This window comes from Danio aesculapii, chromosome 18 (genome assembly GCF_903798145.1).
Source record: "Danio aesculapii chromosome 18, fDanAes4.1, whole genome shotgun sequence".
Taxonomy (NCBI): Eukaryota; Metazoa; Chordata; class Actinopteri; order Cypriniformes; family Danionidae; genus Danio; species Danio aesculapii.
The window spans coordinates 22,929,402-22,952,287 of NC_079452.1; the positions used below are offsets into that span (position 1 = coordinate 22,929,402).

General features: G+C 40.9%; 1 protein-coding gene across 1 annotated transcript in view; it reads right to left on the reverse strand.

Annotated features, from left to right (window-relative positions):
- LOC130245330 (SH2 domain-containing adapter protein F-like) overlaps window positions 1-22,886 on the reverse strand; it is a 107,516-nt gene that overhangs the window by 23,311 nt on the left and 61,319 nt on the right. The window contains exon 4 of the mRNA XM_056477999.1: window positions 5,612-5,761. Within this exon, the coding sequence (XP_056333974.1) occupies window positions 5,612-5,761 (150 nt within the window). The remainder of the gene's footprint in view (window positions 1-5,611; window positions 5,762-22,886) is intronic.

A 22,886-nucleotide genomic window follows, 5' to 3' on the forward strand; every position in this document is an offset into this window, starting at 1 on the left:
CTCTGCACAAATGCAATTGTAGAACTAGTTTGCATTGTTTGTGTGTGTATTTGCACATGCGAATTGTGTTTTCCCCATTACTGCAACAACTGTCCATGTTAAAATAATCAGAAACTTGAAAATGTAGAATCACTGATAAATAAAGCAGTGATGTTAGAGCAGCGTTAGACATGGGTGTCCTGAATGCACACAGACGACTGGAGACTCATACAAATGACTCCGTTCTACACTAAAGCACACAGCGAGGGTTACATCTGAACACATTTACTAATTAAAGCCTCTAATTAATTCCCATCTCCTAATTTACTAATGGAAACGCGAGCAGGGCTCAGTGGGGAGACTGATCATAAATCAGCAGCGCAGTTAAATTCTCCATTCTCACTGAGTGCTTTCATATTCTGTATAATAACAGTGGGAATAGAAGATTAGGATTCACATTCAGAGTCACTCCGGACCCGCTGTTCAAGAAACACTCAGTTTGTGTTTTGGATCTGAATCAGAGTTTCTGTATTTCAGATCTGAATCCGTTTCTGTGCTTGGGATATGAATCAGTTTTTGTGTTTTGAATCTGAATCAGTGCTCTGGATCTGAATAAGAGTTTCTGTGCTTTGGATCTGAATCAGACTCTTGGATTTGAATCAGTTTCTGTGTTCTGGATCTGAATCAGTTTCTGTGTTTTGAATCTAAATCAGTGTTTTAGGTCTAAGTCAGAGTTTCTGTGCTTTGGATCTGAATCAGTTTTGCGTTTTGGATCTGAATAAAATTCTTGGATCTGAATCAGGTTCTGTGTTCTGGATCTGAATCAGTTTCTGTATTTTGAATCTAAATCAGTGTTTTAGATATAAATCAGAGTTTCTGTGCTCTAGATCTGAATCAGTTTTGTGTTTTGGACCTGAATCAGATTCTTGGATCTGAATCAGTTTCTGTGTTTCGGATCTGAATCAGTTTATTTGTTTTAGATTTGAATCAGTTTGTGTGTTTTGGATCTGAATCAGAGTTTCTGTATTTCAGATCTGAATCAGCGTATTGGAGCTGAATCAATTTCTATGTTTTAAATCTGAATCAGTGTTTTATGGCTGAAACAGAGTTTCTGTGCTTTGGATCTGAATAATTGTTTTTTTATCTGAATCAGTTTCCGTGTTTTGGATCAAAATCCCTTTCTGTGTGTTAAATCTGAATCAGTTTTTGTGTTTTGGATTTGAATCAGTTTTTGGGCTTTGGATCTGAATCCATTTTTGTGTTCTGAATCTGAATTAGAGTTTTAGAGATCTGAATCAGTTTTTGGATTTAAAAAAAAAAGTTTCCGTGTTTTGGATCAGAATCAGCATTTAGAGTTTTGGATCTGAATCAGATTGTGCTTTGAATCTGAATAAGGTTCTGGACTTTAGATCTGAATCAGAGTTTATGATCTGATTCAGAGTTTTTGATCTGACTCAGTTTGGTGTTTTGGATCCGAAACAGAGTTGATCTGAATCAGGAGTTTTGGATCTCAATCAGTGTTTTGGATCTGAATGAGAGATTTTGTGTTTTTGGTCTGAATCAGAGTTTTGGATCTGAATCAGAGTTTTGGATCTGAATCAGAGTTTTGGATCTGAATCAGAGTTGCTGTGTTTTGGATCTGAATCAGTATCTATGTTGAAATTGTGTTCTGTGATAAACCAGACTGAGTGCATTCATATTCAGCATTGTGGGGAGAGCAGATGAAGACACGGGTTCACATTCAGAGTCACTCCTGAGCCTCTGTTCAAGTGAAAAACACTCGCTTTTGTTTCTCGTCTTCATTAAAGCGCAAGAACACATTCACTGTGTCATACAAAAGAAAATAAAAGCAGGTCTCCACGGGTTCAGACCCCTCATAATCAAATCTAGATATCCTTTCATTATATTATTTCATATTCTACAGAGACATGACGCAGATATGAGCCAAAAAGAAAAGCCCGGAAAGCAGCAGCAATTAATTCAGCGCTGGAAACAAAGGGCTGTGGCTTTTCTTGAGGAAAACAAAAGAATCTGCTGATATTTATATGCAAATTTAATTTCTGGCCCATCAAATCACATGCAAAAATTAAAATCTCGTCAGATGGATGAGACAGCCTGTCACATGCTGTTCAGCTCTGAACAAAAGTATAAATGAAACACTAGTAGTAGAGCAGCTGCTGAGCGGATAAGTGCTGCTTTAAAACATGAAGTCTTCAGATAGATGTAATTCTTTAATCATTTAATCATGTGTGTGTGTGTGTGTGTGTGTGTGTGTGTGTGTGTGTGTGTGTGTGTGTGTGTGTGTGTGTGTGAGTGTGTGTGTGTGTGTGTGTGTGTGTGTGTGTGTGTGTGTGTGTGTATGTGTGTGTGTGTGAGTGTGTGTGTGTGTGTGTGTGTGTGTTTACCAAGCAATACAAGGGTTTGACACCTAATTAATATTTAAAGCAACACTTGTGGTAATAAATTAATGGCTAAATATGACTAAAGAACACAATTAATTTACATTTATTAATAGTATTTGAAACTAATAGTTTTCATTATTGATTTGAATTAGCTTTTATTTGTATATTTTAAAATTTAAATTTGAAATATTAAACATGTATTTTTTATTAGACTGTTGAATTGAAATACGCTAGTACCAGTTAGGTTTTATTTATTATTATTATTATTATTATTATTATTAATATTATTATTTAATGCTACCTTAATACCTTCTTAAAGCAGTGCTTTGAGCAATTTTGTTGACTAAATATGACTAAAATGAAAAAAACAATGACTAACATTTAAAATGAAGTTAGTAAATATGACGACTGAATGTAAAATATCTTGTGCAAAAACAAAAGATCTATTTCATATTTCTGAAGTAATGTTCACATACACTGTTTTAAGGTGAAGTTGAATGTTTTGATCTGAATTAGAAATAGTTTTTAATCTAAATCAGAGTTTCTGTGTTTTGGATCTGAATTGCATCTTTAGTGTTTTGGATCTGAATCAGTTTCTGTCTTATGGATATGAAAAAAAAGTTTCTGTGTTTGTTGATCTGAATAATAGTTATATTGTTTTTAATCTAAATCAGATTTTTACTGTTTTTAATCTGAATCACTTTCTGTGTTTTCCACCTGAATCTGTTTTGGATCTGAATCAAAGCTTTAGATCTGAATCAATTTCTGTGTTACAGATCTGAAAAAGTTTCTGTGGTTTAATTTGAATCAGATCTTTACTGTTTTTAATCTGAATCACTTTCTGTATTTTCCATCTGAATCAGTTTTGGATCTGAATCAAAGCTTTAGACCTGAATCAGTTTCTGTGTTACGAATCAGAAAAAAGTTTCTGTGTTTTCCACCTGAATCTGTTTTGGATCTGAATCAAAGCTTTAGATCTGAATCAATTTCTGTGTTACAGATCTGAAAAAGTTTCTGTGGTTTAATTTGAATCAGATCTTTACTGTTTTTAATCTGAATCACTTTCTGTATTTTCCATCTGAATCAGTTTTGGATCTGAATCAACTCTTTAGACCTGAATCAGTTTCTGTGTTATGAATCAGAAAAAAAGTTTCTGTGTTTTTAATCTGAATCAATTTCTGTGTTTTCCATTTGAATCAGTTTTTGATCTAAATCAAAGTTTTGGGTCAGAATCAGAGTTTTGGATCTGAAAAATAGTTTATGTATTTTTTAATGTGATTTAAGAGTTTTATTGTGTTAAATATTAATACAAATTTGACTCTTTTTGACCTGAATCAGAGTTTTGGATCTAATTCAGTTTCAGAGTTTCTTTGTATTAGGTCTAAATCTGAGTTTTAGTGTTTTAAGTTGGTGTTTTGTGTCTGAATCAGAGCTGGAGTTTCAGTGTTTTTAATCTGAATCAAAGTTTCAGTGTTTTTCTTGTGTTTTTGAGTCTCTGTCTCTCAGAAATGAGTCAGGCAGCAGCGTCGGCGGGTGATTTTACACATCTCTGTGAAATAACCCTTTGACCTGTTTATTCCTGTGAAAAAGCAGAGCAACGGATCATCTTACGGTTAATCTCTGAAGAAAAACCGCAGGCCGGATCAAGCCAGGTTAACTTACAGCCACCCGGCGTGCTTAAATACAGACGCTTAAATCCACACGCCGCATGGCCAGAAACAGATACCTTCAGTTCAGTCTCGTACATACAGCTGCAGTCAGAACTATTAGCCCTCCTGTTCTTTTATATTTCTTTTATATTTTCCCCAAATTTCTGTTTAACGGAGAGCAGATTTTTCAGCACATTTCTAATCATAATAGTGTTAATAACTCATCCTTAATAACTGATGTCTTTTCTCTTCATCATGATGACAGCACATAATATTAGACTAGATATTTTTCAAGACACTAGTATTCAGCTTAAATTCACATTTAAAGGCTTAACTAGGGTAATTAGGGTAAAGTTAGGGTAATTAGGCAAGTTATTGTATAACAGTGGTTTGTTCTGGAGACAATCCAAAACTAATATTGCTGAAGGGGGCTAATAATATTGAGCTTAAAATGGCTTTAAAACAATTAAAAACTGCTTTTATTCTAGCCGAAATAAAACTAATAAGACTTTCTCCAGAAGAACAAATATTATCAGACATACTGTGAAAAATTTCTGAACCTGTTCAACATCATTTGGGGAATATCTGAAAAGAAATTCACAGGAGGATGAATAATTCTGACTTCAACTGTAAATCTGGAGCCAGTTCACGACCGACACACAATACTGCCGTGGCGTCCCAATAAAACACACATGCACACACACACACCTCAGACGGAAACCTGAGGATCTGAACATCTGTAATCTCCAGGGTACGATGGCTTTCCCACATTCAGAGGAAAGAGACTGTATGATTGTGTTTCGCAGAGGTGTAAAGTGTGAAGGTAAATCGCTGAACGCCTCAGAAGAGTCAGACGCTCAGCTCTATTAAAGCCAATGAGGGGTTTGCAGAAAGCTGGACTCGAGCCCTTCATAATTTTCTGCTTCACTGCGAGCAAATGCTAAATTCTGATGGAAAGCAGCGTTAATGTCACAGCAGCCCATAGACTTTATCTCAGCATATGTGTTGAAGAGGCTGTTTGAGGAGCACAAACGCTACAGAAGAGCAATGATCTTCTACAGCAACAATAATGGCTTGTTTACACTCAGTTCAGTATGGGTCTTAAAGGAGACTTATTCTGCATATCTTTACAAAATCTATAATGCGTCTCTGTTTATTCTGGAGACAATCCAACACTAATATTGCTGAAGGGGGCTAATAATATTGACCTTAAAATGGGTTTAAAACAATTAATAACTGCTTTTATTCTAGCCGAAATAAAACTAATAAGACTTTCTCTCTTCTAGCTGCTGTTATCAGCCTCACGCTATTGTTTTCCTCATTCTAAAAGTCTTGATAACTCCATCATGCAGTTTTTCTGTCATTATTTCAGCTAACAGGACTGTAAATAAAGGATTTGTTGTGCTCTCCCATTCACTGCGCTCTGCATTTCCCAACTATGACCACGTCTGCTGTGGAGAAACACACTAATGTGAAAAGGGTCCAAACGCACTTCCACATCGCAGAATAAGGCCAATAGAGACATGCAGAATACGGTGGAGCAGCAGAACTGGAGCTGTACTGAGAGACGCGCAGACCCACCGAACTGCTGCTGCTGGGGGTCACAGGCGGAGGTGGAGGAGCTGGAGCCCGGAGAGGACGGAGCCTCCACTGCCTCCATCAGCAGAGGACTGGAGTTCAGCTGGCCGACCGGAGGAGGCCACGGCAGATCCTTGATCACTTTAATCTCTACTGCAGACGCACACACACACACACATATGCACACATACATGCACGCACACATGCGCAAATGTATGAACATGTGCACACACACCCACACACACAGAACAGAAGAGAAGAAAACAGAGGGAAAAGTCAGCATCAATAAAGCAGATCAGAAGTTCAAACACACACAGTCTGGAAACAGAAACAGGAGGAACCGCAGAAGGAAACACTGGAGAGCACTCAGGAACACACACACACACACACACACACACACACACACACACACACACACACACACAACACACAACACTCCTGCTGACTGGTCAAAAATGACCCATGACCACTTAAACAGAAGACAAAAGACTAAATTATATCTATTCTTTTATCTTCTTTTCTAAAATGACCCCAACATTAGATAAAAGTGAAGCATAATGTATTGTCATATTTGCATGAAGGCTGTAAACAGCTGGGTTGTCTCATAGGGGCAGGTTTAGAGCGCATTACAGCTCCACATCACTCCGCTGAATGATTAGAGTCATTTCACAGCTCACATCAGAACGCTTTGGAGGAGATGTGGAAGAAACTACACACAGGAGCAGTTTGAGGAGGACACACACCTGACTATTACACTCTCAAACACCGAAGCAGAGTATAAGCAGAATAATGCACATTGAATTACTCGACTGGAATGCACACCTGAGATAAAACAGCCACTACTCCACATCACCACCTCCGCTCTGCATTATTATCTACTGACGCAATGGCCTGTTTTCAGTTATTCTTTATATTATGAACACTTTCTAGACTATTCAGTCAGCTTTTCACAGAAAAATAAATACTGCATGATCATCAAGCTTTTAATAAAGGTTTATTTCCAGAACCTTCACTTTCTCTGTTCCTCTACGGTGAAATGAGCCTGTAAAACATATATGATCTTTAAAGAATGTTTATTATCTCTTATCATCTCTGCATAGCATTGCATATCTTGATCATATTTTAAATTATAGAGCTTTGATCATAGTAAGTAAGTAATGTGTATTTATATAGTGCATTAATCTAGTATGGCCATACACCCAAAGCGCTTTACAATCATGAGGGCGGGGAGTCTCTCCACACCACCACCAGTGTGCAGCTCCACTTGGGTAATGCGACGGCAGCCACAGGACAACAGCGCCAGTGCTTCACCACACACCAGCTATAGGTGAAGTGGAGAGACAGTGATGGAGCCGAGACAGTGATGGAGCCAATTCAGTGGATGGGGATGATTGGTATGCCATGATGGGGAAGGAATGATGGAGGGAATTTGGCCAGGACACCGGGGTTACACCCTTACTCTTTACCAGAAGTGCCATGGGATTATTAATGCCCACAGAGAGGACCTCGGTCTCATCCGACAGTATAGAGTCCCCTTCACTATGCTGGAGCATTAGCACTTACACAGATTGAGCGCCCCCTGCTGGCCTCACTAACACCACTGCCAACAGCAAGCTAGTTTTCCCATGTGGTCTCCCATCCAGACACTGACCAGGCTCAGCCCTGCTTAGCTTCAGTGAGGGAGCGCTCTTGGGCTGCAGGGTGATATGACTGTGATCATCTAAAAAAAATCATCTTAGACTAAGACATACAATTGGAAAACTGATATTTATATAATTTAATATATAATCATATTTAGCTTAGATCCTCTGAATAAAGCTGAGCTATTTCAGTTCCATACACTCACTATATCAAACAATACGAACCATAAAATCCTAATTAAATATATATAAAACCACATATGCAAACCGTATGACGAGAAGTCGTCTTGGAGAAAGGACATTAAGAAGTCTTTCAGGCATTTAAATGACTCTTTTACACTATATTCTCCGGCTCATTAGGAAAACACACACACTGTTCCACCTCCATATGCTGCTTTCATTACAGACATGTCAGATCTTGTCGAGTGTGTGTTATTCAAAGACAATAAATGTGTCTCCTGCAGCGTATAAAGCAAATGCACTTTTCTCTTTCTCTCTGTATTAATACAGTTGGATGTAATCTTGCGCCGGTGCAGTCGAGCAGTGACAGCAAATCTATTCTCAGGAGCGTCCCACTCATTTACAGAGAAGAGGATCCATATCAGAACAGCTCTGACACTGTGAGTCTACAGTATCTGCGGCACACAAATACACACGATTGGGCTGAATATGAGATGCTTTCATCGTCAACACAGTCAAAGTCACAGCAGAACAGAGCTGCAATCCATCATGCATTTAAAAAAAGCTACAACTTTAACTCAAATTAAAATGAAAACAAAACACTATGAGCTAATCCAACACAAGCTCACGGCAATTCAGAACTTTTTGCTTTAGTGGCTAATTCGCGTGAATTCGTACAATCTAATTTGTCCAATTTAGTAGGATTTGCTCCTCCCCCAATGACGATTTGGTTTAGGGGTGGGGTTAGGTGCCACGCCTCCTTTATAAAATCATATGAATTCGTACGAATTATCCACTAAACTGACAAAACGTAAAATAGTTACGTTTTCTCGTGAGATCAGGCTGGATAATCCCATTTAATAATAAACAGAACAAGTCAACGTATCTCAATGATACAAAACAACACTAATTCCTAGTTACTAAACCTAAAACTTTAACTAAAATCAAAAACAAAACAAAAATAAGCAAAACACTCTGAGCTAATTCAAAATAATAATCAAAACAACAATAGTCAGAATGTCTCAGTACAAAATAACACAAATAACCTAAAAATAACCCAGGTAAAAACTGATGAAAAGTGAATTTAGGCATAACAAAATGCATGTAATGTAAAAAATTAACATTGAATATTTACTTTTTTATGTCTAAATATTACATTCAAAAGTGTCATTCAGTGTTTTTGCATTTTCACACATTAAGTTAAGTATCCAATGGAACTAAATGCAAAAACAGTTCATATTAGCATGCATAATTAAATATGCTACATTAAAAGCACAGTATATAATATACGGCATGCTTTAAAACATTTGGGATAATCTACATACATAAGTCAAAATATATAAAACTGTTCTAGAGCTTTTTGGATATTTACATTACTATTTATGATCCCACCTTATATTAAGTGTCCTAAACTACTATGTACTACTACTATGAAATTAATCATTCATTACAATGTACTTATTGTGTAAATACATGTATTTACTGTGTACTTATGCTTGATTAAATAGCTGTATGTAATAACAACTGTAATTAACTTCTGTAATTACATTTGTAAATACACTCTTGACCATCCCTTACACCTTAACCCACCCTTAAACCTACCCATACCACCAAACCTGTCTATAACCCAACCCCTATCCCAACTCAAGAGCACCACAAGTGTTCTCAAATACATTATGAACACAGTAAGTACATAGTATTTATTTTTGATGCGAGTACATTAGTAGTTAAGGATATTGAGCATTTGAGTGATGCAGATAAATCTAAAAAAATAAATACAAATATGTAAACGTAACCCAAATACTGTGCATCTCCATATAGTACACAAATATATATGTTTGGTGCTATTTATCTTATGCTTATCAGCATAGCTTAAGTGATAAGACTCTGTAATTGCCTCTATTATAACAGATTAGAAAAGAAGCATCTCAGCGATGTGAAAATAACTCTCATAATTAGTTTCCAAAATAAATCGATGCACAATTAAGGCATTATAACATGACGACATGCTAAATAAAATAAAAATATATTGATTTTGATTCTCTAATCAATGCATTTACAGTTATTAGTGTTTGTGAAGATTCATTTAAAGGAGCATTATAAGCAAAAATAAAAATTGGAAAGCACAATAACAGCAAACATGCAATATCAGCTGATAAATATAATAAAAACGCAATGTATATTATCCCTATAATGCACACAAAAAACACTTTATTATATGATACTGCAATTTAATGTAAAGTACAGTCAAGCACAGAGTTAAATGACTATTATATAAAGCTTGCATGCATTATTAATTCTTACAACTACAGTTAAAGTGCACATACTGTGACATGACATGCTGTGTAATTGACTATATTATAACTGCATTAGAAAAGAAACGGTGCATGCATTATTAATTATTTGGGCACATATAGTAGTTTTTTACACTGTGATTCTTTCAGTGTTTGGTTCTGGTTATGAATGAATGAACATTCCTGTGGCAGTTCATTAAAAACACACTGTCTGTTGAGGGAATGAGATGTTTGCTGTCACTATGTATGTGTTTGGACTCTCAGTAGTGATTATTAAACCACACTGAACTGAGCTAAACTGAACTGAGCTTAAACACTAAAAACTGAACTACACTGTTCCTATTTACTATATACTGTGACCTTTTATGTGAAGCTGCTTTGACACAATCTACATTGTATAAGCGCTATACAAATAAAGGTGAATTGAATTAAATTGAACTATGTCACTATATTGCATGTCTTTTTATTAACTCTTGTGTATTTGACCCTTTCATTATGTTGGTGGCTGTTTTTGCCCCAAATGGCTTCAATTATAGTGACTTTTTTTAATTGCAAAGCCATGACAGCATCTCATTTCAAAGCATTTTCTTAAAATATGTGTCAAAATAAAAAGTTTTTCACCAAAAATCATCACATTTGCTGAAAGACAGAGAAAGTTGTGGCCAAATTAAGCCTCAAAATCAGACAAAATCAGCCCAGAGTGGATGAAAACGACCCAACAGCACACATGGGTTAATGAAACAATAAACAAATCCCTTCATTCTGTGCGTCTGACGGAAACAGAGCTCGACACGACACACAATCCAAAACAAACAGAAGATGCAAACAAATGCCTCTCCCGCGGGCCGGGCAAACACACACACACACACACACACACACACACACACACACACACACACACACACACACACACACACACACACACACACACACACACACACACACACACACTTATGATTCATTTGGCATCGTTGCTGCTTTCAGCGCTTGACAGGAGAGACAGGAATAAATAAAGCTGGCAGTGTGTGGCGCGGCCTGTCATCCTCAGCAGCCGATAAACAGGCAATAAACTCGTCCTTGTCTTTGACTCCAGCGGGGAATCATTTAACAAACTCACAGGATAAGACCACTAGACTTCTCAGTATGTAGTGTTCTGTCCTTGTTTTACTGCAAATACAAGGAACAATTCCAATCAACACGAGTACTAGAGAGATCGTGTGGTGATTATTTCCACCAGCAGAGGGAGCTGTGAGGTACAACAAACAACTAAAAGTGTAATGATTCACTGAATTCACAATTCGATTCAATTCACGATTTTGATTTCATGATTCAATTTTACAAAACAAGAGTGTAGATATTACAAAGTAAATAAAAATATGTATATTTAATTAAGATATTGATGCAATCATGATTATTTTCACCAGCAGAGGGGGCTGTGAGATACACCAAACAGGAGAAATGATTAACTGAATTCATGATTCGATTCAATTTACGATTTTGATTCCACAGTTCAATTTATATATATATTTCTATACATATTACACAGTAATTAAAAATATGTTTTTCTTCATTAGGATATAGATGCAATCATGATTATTTTCACCAGCAGATGGGGCTGTGAGGTACAACAAACATGGGAAATGATTCACAGAATTTACGATTTGATTCAGTTCATGATTTTGACTTTGCATTCTCAATGTCTCGGAAAATGCTGACTTAAATCTAAATAGTTTTTAAATGTTCGCGTTTTTAGTCCTAAAGATTATATTGTTGTGCAAACGAACAGGCAAAACATAAAGGTGTCCCGTGTTCAGCTGAAAATGTTGTCATGTTAGCAAACAGGCAAAGTGTATAAAACGTGTGCTGTTTCTGGCTGAAAACTTTGTTGTATAAACACAGACAAAATACATCATGTGTCCCATTTTTGTCTGAAAACATTATGTAAACGAACAGGCCAAATATATAAAAAGTGTGCTGTTTTTGCCTGAAAACGTTGAGTAATCGGACATTTAAATCTTGTATGAAAGCATTGTTGTCACTTCCGGTTATGGCGCGCGGCTGAGAGGACGCACGAGGAGAGCTCGCTGCCAATTTCCTGAACAAATCCTTATAATAAACCCAAACCTGTACGTAACCATTTGAGATAATATAAAACATGCCACCGAAAGCAACCAAGCCAGGACAACAATCGAAGTCACCGACTCAAGTTGAAGGAGAGAAAACTAACAGACAGATGAGGTACAGAGCGCAGCTAACGCGACCACACACGACGTCATTTTAAGTGCAATGAACTCTTTGAGAGCCGACTTTTCTAAGCAATCCACAGAAATGCTAGATGCCATAAAAAGTATACAATCCGATTTGGTGGCTCAGTCGAAAAGAATTGGGGAAACCGAGGAAGACGTCACAGCTCTCCAGCACAAAGTTAAAAAACAGGAAGAGGTAACTTCATCTTTGCGCAACAAAGCACAGGATCTGGAAGATCGCAGAAGGCGCTTCAATTTGCGGCTGGTGGGTCTACCTGAAAAGACAGAAGACTCGGACACATGAGCTTTTCTTGAAAACTGGCTGCCAAAAATTGACCGCCACTTTCGACCATGCGCCGGTTACCGAACGAGCTCACCAGATCGGACAAATACACCCTAATCTCCCAACAACTCCGAGACCGAGACCAACTCCGAGACCTACTGTAATGAAGTTCCTGAATTACGAAGATAAAGAAAGCATTGTTGTTGTGTAAACAAACAGACAAAAGGTATAAAGAGCTTCATCTTGACTGGAAAAGTTTTGGGGTAAACGAAAAGGCAAAACTTTTAAACAAGTGGCCCAGTTTGACTGAAAACCTTGTGCAAACGACCAGGCAAAATATGACCCATTCTGACTAAAAACAATGTTTTTGTGTAAACAAACAGACAAAACGTATAAAACCGTCCCCTTCGACACAATAAAATGAGCTACATCATTTGTCCATACACAGACTCTCTCTCTGACAGTGACTATAACACACACTCCTGCCACAAGTCTGATTAAAGAGCTAATTCTCAGTCGGTGCCGCAGATTAGTGTGTAATTGTTTTGGGAGAGCAGCTCTGAACACACACACACACACACACACACACACACACACACACACACACACACAGGTCTCTGACGGTGAAGAGATGGATTGTGCTGAAGGTGAATGCGGTTAAGATGCTGAGGCGCAGTGTGTGTGTTCGGCGTTTCTGACAGCGTTTGCTCTGTGACTGCAGCATATTGTGTGTATCAGAGCTGAAGGAGTGTGATGTAAACAGCAGAACAGGAGGACGACGTGTGTTTTGTCTTGTTTTCACACACTCCTTCGCTTGTTTCAGGGCTCTGGCAATGGTTTTGGCTTCTACTCAATGTGAAAACACAAAAACCGAGCTGAGGATATGTTGGGAGGCAGTCGAAGAGTTGCTGGAGTAGCTTTTGTGCATATTCGAACGCTCGAGTGATTATAAAGTAACTCTTTAATGCAGTGTTTTTTTCTCTCTGCTTTCATCATGCATGCATTCCATATCTATAACTGCATGCAAAGTCTGTTCAATATTTATTACATGTTCCATATTGTTGGTGTGGGTTTCCTCCGGGTGCTCCGGTTTCCCCCACAGTCCAAACACATGTGCTATAGGGGAATTGATCAACTAAATTGACCGTAGTGTATGTGTGTGTGTGTGTGTGTGTGTGTGTGCGTGAGAGAGAGAGAATGAGTGTGTGTGGGTGTTTCCCAGTACTGGGTTGCAGCTGGAAGGGCATCCACTGTGTAAAACATACGCTGGAATAGTTGGCGGTTCATTCCGCTGTGTGAAATAAGGGACTACGCTGAAGGAAAATTAATGAATGAATGAATGAATTAATGAATGAATGAATGAATGAATATTATATATGAAAAATCAATAAAATATAAATTTATTTTTATAATTTATGATTTTTTTAGGAAACTGCACCTAAATTTTAATTAAATATATTTATTAATATCATGTCATTTAGTTAACATTTTACACTTAAACAGAAACATCTATACTCTAGTACCCAAATTAAATATGAAATTGAATGAAATAAAATGTCAAATAAAATGTAAAATAAAAATAAAATTAAAATTTTAATAAAAATAAAAAATAAAATACAATTAAATTAAAAAATAAAATGTAATTTAAAATGTAATTTAATTAAATTCAAGTAAAATTTGAAGTGGATCAAAAATAAAATAATAATAATTAGTAAATAAAAAAATAGTAAAATAATAAAAAAAGCAAAATAAAATAATATTGGTCACACTTTAGAATAAAGTTAATTAATGTTAATTAATGCATTTACTAACATGAACAAACACTGAGCAATACATTTACTACAGTATTTGTTCATGTTAACGTAAGTTAATGAAAATACAGTTGTTCATTGTTAGTTCATGTTAACTCACAGTGCATTAACTAATGTTAACAAGCATGGACTTGTATATTAATAATGCATTAGTCAATGTTCAATTATGATTAATAAATGCTGTACAAGTGTTGTTCATGATTAGTTCATGTTAGTAAATGCATTAACTAATCAACCTTATTGTAAAGTGTTCCCAGAATATTTGAGTGGATCTGGATTTGTGCTTTTATTTTATTTTATTTTATTTTATTTTATTTTATTTTATTTTATTTTATTTTATTTTATTTTATTTTATTTTATTTTATTTTATTTTATTTTATTTTATTTTATTTTATTTTATTTTATTTTATTTTATTTCTTAAAGAAAAGGTGTAAACCCCTCAGTCAGATGTAGCAGGAACAGCAGCATGATGTCGACTCTAGAGCCTCATTTGCAGTTATTCTCAATAAGAAATGATTTTATGATTGCAAAGGCACAACACCACCAATTACAACACCATTTACACACTGTTCCTCACACACACACACACACACACACACACACACACACACACACACACACACACACACACACACACACACTGCTCATTTTACCAAATTACAACCAATGACTTACAAAGGCAACCCGCTGCGACCAAATAATAGCCAATTTAATAAAAATGAAAGAAGTGCTGCAATATTATAAGCACCAGCTGTATATTAATATTGATGCACAACACACACACACACACACACACACACACACACACACACACACACACAGCTTTGAACTTTGGCTGAGCTCACGATGTGCCACAGATGATGAGTTCGTGTTACACCGAGTGTCTATTCAACGTCCTCTCCTTGAACCGACACCAAAATTGGGGAATGCAACGTGCAAAAAAAAAATCTGCCTCAATTTCCCACAATTCCCCTGGGCAGAAGTGCTCGCTCAGCCTCTTTATCTGCTGCTCCAGAAGCCGATCTGAACTGCGGAGAAACGGCAAACGGATTGATTTCATTCCACGCTTTCATGGCAGATTCATTAAGACGTCAGCACAGAAATTCAGACGGGATCCAGCTTCAGATTCCAGCAGAAGACCAGTGTAATCTGAATTATCGAAGCTCTCGTGGTGTGATGATGTAGTGGAGCGTTTAGGAACAGAGCCGGTGTTGTGCCGAGAAATGCACCCCCTCATAGACTTTCATTAACATTCTCAGTCTACATCAGTGGTTCCCAACCTGGGGGTCACTAGGGGTCACCAAAGATTTATAAACCGTCACCAAACTCACTCTAGTACAGTGTTTCTCAACCACGTTCCTGGATGACCACCAACTCTGCACATTATCCATGTCTCCTTCACTAAACACACCTGATTCAGATCATCAGCTCATCAGCAGAGACTGAAAGATCTGTAACGGGTGTGACAGACAAAGAAGACCAAAACTGCAGTGTTGGTGGTCCTCCAGGAATGTGGTTTGGAAACACTGCTCTAGTATCAAGTAATAAAGCCAATTTATTATAATTTAATATATATTGTGGCGAGTATACTAATTCAATGTCGCCATGGTCCCAAATTCACCCCAGCTGCCTTCTCGTCACAGTGGATCAACCACAGCTGGGAATCATTAAGGGACACCGATATAAGCAGCGTCGGGACAACCAAGGGTGAGCTTCATTCTACCAATGACTCCCGAGCTAACCTCTGTGTCTCTCTCTCTCTCTCAGCGGACTCAAGCAGCTAACTTGCTGAACCACCGACCAACCCATCACGGCCCCACTCTCTATCCCCGGAGCACCTGCACGCTTCCTGGCCAGAAGAGCACCTTTACACCACTATCCACTGCACATTATACCTGTAAATAAATCACCCTCCGGGGAAAAGTCTGTACTACAACCCTCTGTGTGAGTGTTTTCCCTCTAACTCGCCACAACTGGTGGAGAATGCGGGCAGAAATAGAGTGGAATTAAAACACAAACAGACTTACCCGGTGAAAAAAAAAAAAAAAAAAAAAACCCTGCTGTTCTGACTGTTCCATTGTGTGTTACAGACGAGGCATCCGCTCTCTCTCTCTCTTCCTCGGGTGCTTTCCCGGAGACAGCATGTCCATGGAGGAGGTCATACGCCACCTAGCGGAAGTCACAACTAGACAGCAGAAAATCTCGGAGCAGCTTGCCGCAAGACAAGAAAGACTGGAACATCAGCTCCTCCAGGCGGCGGGACGGGTACCCCTCCCTGAGGTGAAGATAAATGCACACCAACATTTAACCAAACTCAGCGACCTGGACGATATTGATGCCTATCTTCACACTTTTGAGGTAATCGCAGAGAGAGAAAAATGGCCAGAAGAAGAATGGGCGAAGCTATTAGCCCCATTTCTGACCGGTGAAGCTCAACGAGCATATTATTCCCTAGAAGCCCCAAAGAATGATGATTATGGAGCGTTAAAAAAGGAGATTTTGGCCAGAGTGGGGCTCTCTGCGATTAGTGCAGCCCAGCAATTTGCCATCTGGACATATGATGAGAAAACTCCGGTGCGCACCCAAGCTGCCCAGCTTTCACGTCTCGGCCGACTGTGGCTATTAGGGGGGGACCCCTCCGGCGTCCAGGTCGCTGAGAAAGTGGTTGTTGAAAAATTGTTACGAGCATTACCCAGACGGTTACGCGGACTCACCAGTATGAGAAATCCGGGATCTTTAGCCGCTTTGGTGGAAGCTGTGGAGCTGGCTGAGGCTCTTGTAGCCCGCGATGCTGGAGAGAGAGCGGCTCTGCCACCCCGAAAGGCACATCCACCATGGCGACTCGTGGAGGGCACATCAAGACCAGTTAGCAGACCGGCGGTCCCCAGCCCTTTGGATGAGCCGATGCCCACGGAGCCACCAGTGCACTCGACCCCGGCCTGGCTCGCAGGATGTGTTGTACATCGTACCATCCCCCCCGAGGCCCCCTCCCGAAAAGTCTCTCTTGATGGGAAGATGCAAACAGCCACATTGGATACTGGGAGCGCCATCACACTGGTACATCCTGGGGTAATTAGACGAAGAGGAGAAAGCAAAGCCCGAATACCAATAACTTGTGTACATGGGGATACACGCTATGTACAAGCACAGAGGGTTACGATTGCAGCTAAGCCAGGTAGCTGGCCCGTTGAAGTGGGGGTGGTTCCAGATCTCCCTGTACCCCTCCTCCTGGGCCGAGACTGGCCGGGGTTCGACGAGCTCCTAGCACTGCATAATACTCCAACGGGGCGTCCTAGAAGACAACCAAAGGCTCGGGCCCGGCGGGACCGCCAGCCAGCATTACTGGCCACCGAAAGCGACAAAGGGGGTGAGTCTACAATTTCGCCTAATCTATATTTTGATCTTTTTCAACAGATCACTACAGGAGGCGATTTTGGGAGGTCCCAGCGAGAGGATCAAACATTAAAAAATTGCTGGCCACAAGTAAGAGCTGTAGATGGGAAGGATCGATTTCCCACCCCTCACCCCCTCCCACACTTTGTAGTCATCAGTGGTCTGCTATACTGCGTCGCAGAGAGGCGGGGGGAAAAGAAAACCCTGTTGGTGGTTCCAAAGAACAAAAGGGAGACGGTATTAGAGCTGGCACATACCCACCCAATGGCAGGGCATCTAGGAGCAGGAAATACGGTGAAAAGAATCCGAGACCGATTTCACTGGCCAGGACTTGAAGGAGACGTGAGAAGATACTGTCAAGCCTGTAATACCTGCCAACAAACGTCTCCCCACCGACCTCCTCCCAGCCCTCTAATACCATTACCCATCATTGATGTACCCTTCACCCGCATTGGTATGGACTTGATAGGGCCTTTGCCGAAGTCGGCCCGGGGGCATGAACACATCCTTGTAATCCTGGATTATGCCACCCGTTATCCCGAAGCGATTCCCCTGAGGAAAGCCACATCAGCCGCAATCGCAAAAGAATTATTTTTGCTGTGCAGCCGTGTGGGAATACCGGCGGAAATATTGACTGACCAGGGCACGCCCTTTATGTCCCGGCTGATGGCCGAACTCTGCCGCCTCCTGAAGGTTAAACAACTGAAGACATCAGTATATCACCCTCAAACTGATGGACTCGTCGAACGGTTTAATCAAACCTTGAAACGCATGCTCCGCAGAGTGGTGGCAGAAGACGGGCGCGACTGGGACATCATGATCCCGTACGTGTTATTTGGCATCAGAGAGGTACCCCAAGCGTCCACAGGGTTCACTCCATTCGAACTGTTGTTCGGCCGACAACCCCATGGCTTATTAGATGTGGCCAGACAGGCGTGGGAACAGGAGCCAGCACCCCATCGATCGGTAATTGAACACGTACGGGACATGAGGGAACGCATAGACAAAGTAATGCCTATTGTCCAAGACCATTTGCGCGAAGCCCAACGCGCCCAGCAACGAATATATAACCGGCCAGCCCAACCAAGAGAATTCCATCCGGGTGACCGAGTGATGATTCTTATACCCACCACCACATCAAAGTTCTTAGCGTCATGGAAGGGTCCATACACGGTGGTTGAGAAGGTGGGTCCGGTAAATTATAGAGTACGTCAGCCGGGACGAAGGCGGGAAGAACAACTCTATCACATAAATCTAATGAAACGTTGGATAGCACCCCCTGGCACCCTGGTGGCCTTTACAGAGGAGAATACACCAGTGGTCCATATAGGAGAACAGCTCTCGGCTGCCCAGAAGGGGGAGCTCCAGGCCCTGGTTGGTCAGTTCAAGGATGTGTTCTGTGAAAAACCGGGCCGAACGTCAATCATACACCATGACATTATTACCCCACCGGGCACCATCATCCGGCAAAGGCCTTATCGAGTGCCAGAAACTCGCCGGCTGGCTATAAGCACAGAGATCGAAAAGATGTTGAAGTTGGGGATAATCGAACCTTCACGCAGCCCGTGGTCCAGTCCGGTAGTAATGGTACCGAAGCCCGATGGCACCCTCCGCTTCTGTAATGACTTCAGAAAGCTGAATGAAGTGTCCAAGTTTGACGGGTACCCCATGCCCCGGGTGGATGAGCTGCTGGACAGACTGGGTGGAGCCCGATTCATTTCGACTCTGGACCTCACCAAAGGTTATTGGCAACTGCCCCTTAGTCCGGAGGCCAGGGAAAAAACCGCATTCTCTACACCCGGAGGACACTGGCAGTACCGGGTTCTTCCCTTCGGGCTCCACGGGGCCCCAGCCACATTCCAGAGAATGATGGACATCTTGCTGCGGCCCCACCAGCCATATACAGCAGCTTACCTCGATGATCTGGTTGTCCACTCGGAGTCATGGGAAGAACATCTATCCCGCCTGCGGCGGGTGCTGTTGGATCTACGAAGGGCCGGACTCACAGCAAACCCCAGAAAATGCCATCTAGGTCTAGAAGAAGCCAAGTACCTGGGTTTCCATATAGGAAGAGGCCTCATTCAACCCCAACAAAGCAAAGTCCAAGCACTGCAAAACTCCCCACAACCAACAACAAAAACCCAGGTACGTGCATTTCTGGGGTTAGCGGGCTACTATAGATGTTTTATCCCTAACTTCTCATCCTTAGCCAGCCCGTTGACAGACCTGACCAAGAAGGGACAGCCGGAGAGGATAAGATGGAGCCCAATAGCAGAAAAGGCGTTCCAGGCACTAAAGACAGCACTCACATCTTCTCCAGTACTACACGCACCAGACTTCAGCTGCCCCTTCATCCTTCAGACGGATGCTTCCGACTCGGGCCTGGGGGCGGTCCTCTCCCAGGTCCATGACAAAGAAGAACACCCCATAGTATATATAAGTCGGAAGCTGACAACAGCAGAAACCAAATACGCGACAGTGGAAAAGGAGGCCCTGGCAATCAAGTGGGCAATCCTGGAGCTGAAGTATTACCTGTTAGGAAGACGGTTCACCCTTGTAACAGATCATGCACCCCTCCAATGGATGGCTACGGCAAAGAATAATAATGCTCGGGTAACCAGATGGTTCTTATCGCTCCAGGATTACCACTTCAACGTTCAGCATCGAGCCGGGGCCTCCCACGGAAACGCGGATGGACTGTCACGTTTATGGTCAGGATGGGCAGGTCTGTCAAAACATTCACCCCCTCCTCTCTTAATGTGTTCATATTTTCATAGGAAATCTCGGACCAGGACGACACTAAGGGGGGGGGAATGTGGCGAGTATACTAATTCAATGTCGCCATGGTCCCAAATTCACCCCAGCTGCCTTCTCGTCACAGTGGATCAACCACAGCTGGGAGTCATTAAGGGACACCGATATAAGCAGCGTCGGGACAACCAAGGGTGAGCTTCATTCTACCAATGACTCCCGAGCTAACCTCTGTGTCTCTCTCTCTCTCTCAGCGGACTCAAGCAGCTAACTTGCTGAACCACCGACCAACCCATCACGGCCCCACTCTCTATCCCCGGAGCACCTGCACGCTTCCTGGCCAGAAGAGCACCTTTACACCACTATCCACTGCACATTATACCTGTAAATAAATCACCCTCCGGGGAAAAGTCTGTACTACAACCCTCTGTGTGAGTGTTTTCCCTCTAACTCGCCACAATATGATAAACCACACACACTCATTCACACTCATACACTACTGACAATTTAGCACCCGGAGGAAACCCACACCAACACGGGGAGAACATGCAAACTCCACACAGAAACGCCAGCTGACCCAGCCGAGGCTCAAACCAGTGACCTTCTTGCTGTGAGGCGACAGCATGACCTACTGCGCCACTGCGTCCCCCTGAATCTGAAATATTTGTCAGAATAAATAAATTGACCTCATGTTGCATCACGTTTACACACTGCCAGGCTGCCTAAGAGTTAAGAAGAGCATTCTGTGCTGTTCAACAGATGTGGATACATGTAATCCCCCAGTTCTGCTCATGAACATCATCCAGCACTGCTTCTGAGTGTACAGACTGCATGTGTGTGTGTGTGTGTTAAATCACGGGTGTGTGTGAGTGTAGTAATTATACAGTAGGTATAGCTGTGGAAACGCAGTAAAGTCTGTTGCCCACGCCTCGAGCGCAATTAGAAAGTCGAACACCTTTCAGAGTTTACTGTGGCATTTCAGACTCGCCATCTGGGAGAAACAACTCAATAAAGCTCCTGTGTGCGTGAGAGAGGAACTCATTACATCTAAATAAAAACCTCACATCTGATTTTACAGATCAGTCACATTCTCTACATTAGCCTATATCAGGTCAGGTTAGGGTTACAGTTTCTACATGATGATGAAAACATGAATCAATGAAGTATCTCTGCAGAACAGATGCATGAAATATAAAATCAAAAACTGCATTATTAATCAAAACATTCAAAAATCTATAATAAGAAAATTAACAAATATATATAATTGAAGTCAAGATTTTAAACCCTCCAGTGAACATTCATTTATTTTCCTTCAGCTTAGTCCCTTTATTAATCTGGGGTCGCCACAGCGGAATGAACCACCAACTTATCCAGCATATGTTTTACACAGCGAATGCCCTTCCAGCTGCAACCCAGTACTGGGAAATACCCATACACACTGTGGGGAAAACTGAAGCACCCGGAGGAAACCCACGCCAACACGGGGAGAACATGCAAACTCCACACAGAAACACCAACTGACCCAGCCGGGACACGAACCAGCGACCTTCTTGCTTTGAGGCGACAGCGCTACTGCGCCACTGCGTCGCCTATTATTATTATTAGATGTTATTATTATTATTATTATTATTATTATTAAGATATTATCGTCATTATCAAGATATAATGATGCATATAAAATAATATCACAATAAACATTGTAACTATTTACTTAAGAAAGTCACTATAAAAATAAAACCTGTTCATTGGAGCTGGAGGAGTGTGTGTGCGTGTGTGTGTGTGAGAGTGAGGTCATAAACCTGTGTGTGTGTGTGTGAAGATAAGCCCTCTGGCATTTCTGTCTCTGAAGTGGCGTTTGAGCTCCATGAAAGCACCAGGAGGCCATTCTGTGTGTGTGTGCATGTGTGTGTGTGTCTGTGTGTATATATTTGTATATGTCTGGCTGTGTGTGAATATGTGTGTGCATGTGTGGGTCTCTGTCTGTATGTCTGTCTGCATATCAGTGTGTGTGTGTGTGTGTCTGTGTGTCTCTCTCTATAGGTGTGTGTGTGCGTTTGAAGATGTGTCTGTGTGCATTTGTGTCCATGCCTCTGTGTGTGTGTGTCAACATTGGGTTAATTTTTTCAATGAAATTAAATGACACGTTTTAACCCAATATCTGTCCATATTTGACCAAACATTAAGAGTACAACAACCCAACTTTATTGTAGAGTACAGAAAAGCATATAACATAGTGAAACACTACAGTGCGTAGCACAATCGCTTCACAGCAGGAAGGTCGCTGGTTCGAGCCTCGGCTGGGTCAGTTGGTGTTTCTGTGTGGAGTTTGCATGTTCTCCCCGTGTTGGTGTGGGTTTCCTCCGGGTGCTCATTCATTTTCATTTCGGCTTAGTCCCTTAATTAATCTGGGGTCACCACAGCGGAATGAACCGCCAACTATTCCAGCACATGTTGTACTCAGCGAATGCCCTTCCAGCTGCAACCCAGTACTGGGAAACACCCATACACACTCATTCACGACTAACAGCACTTAAACTCATCTATTTACGATCTTAAATGGAAATACACACACACACACACACGCACACACACACACACACAGTCTTTTAATTGAAATCTACACTTGTGCGCTTGACAGATGCTTTTATCTAGAGTGACGTTACACCGCGTCCGTGTAAT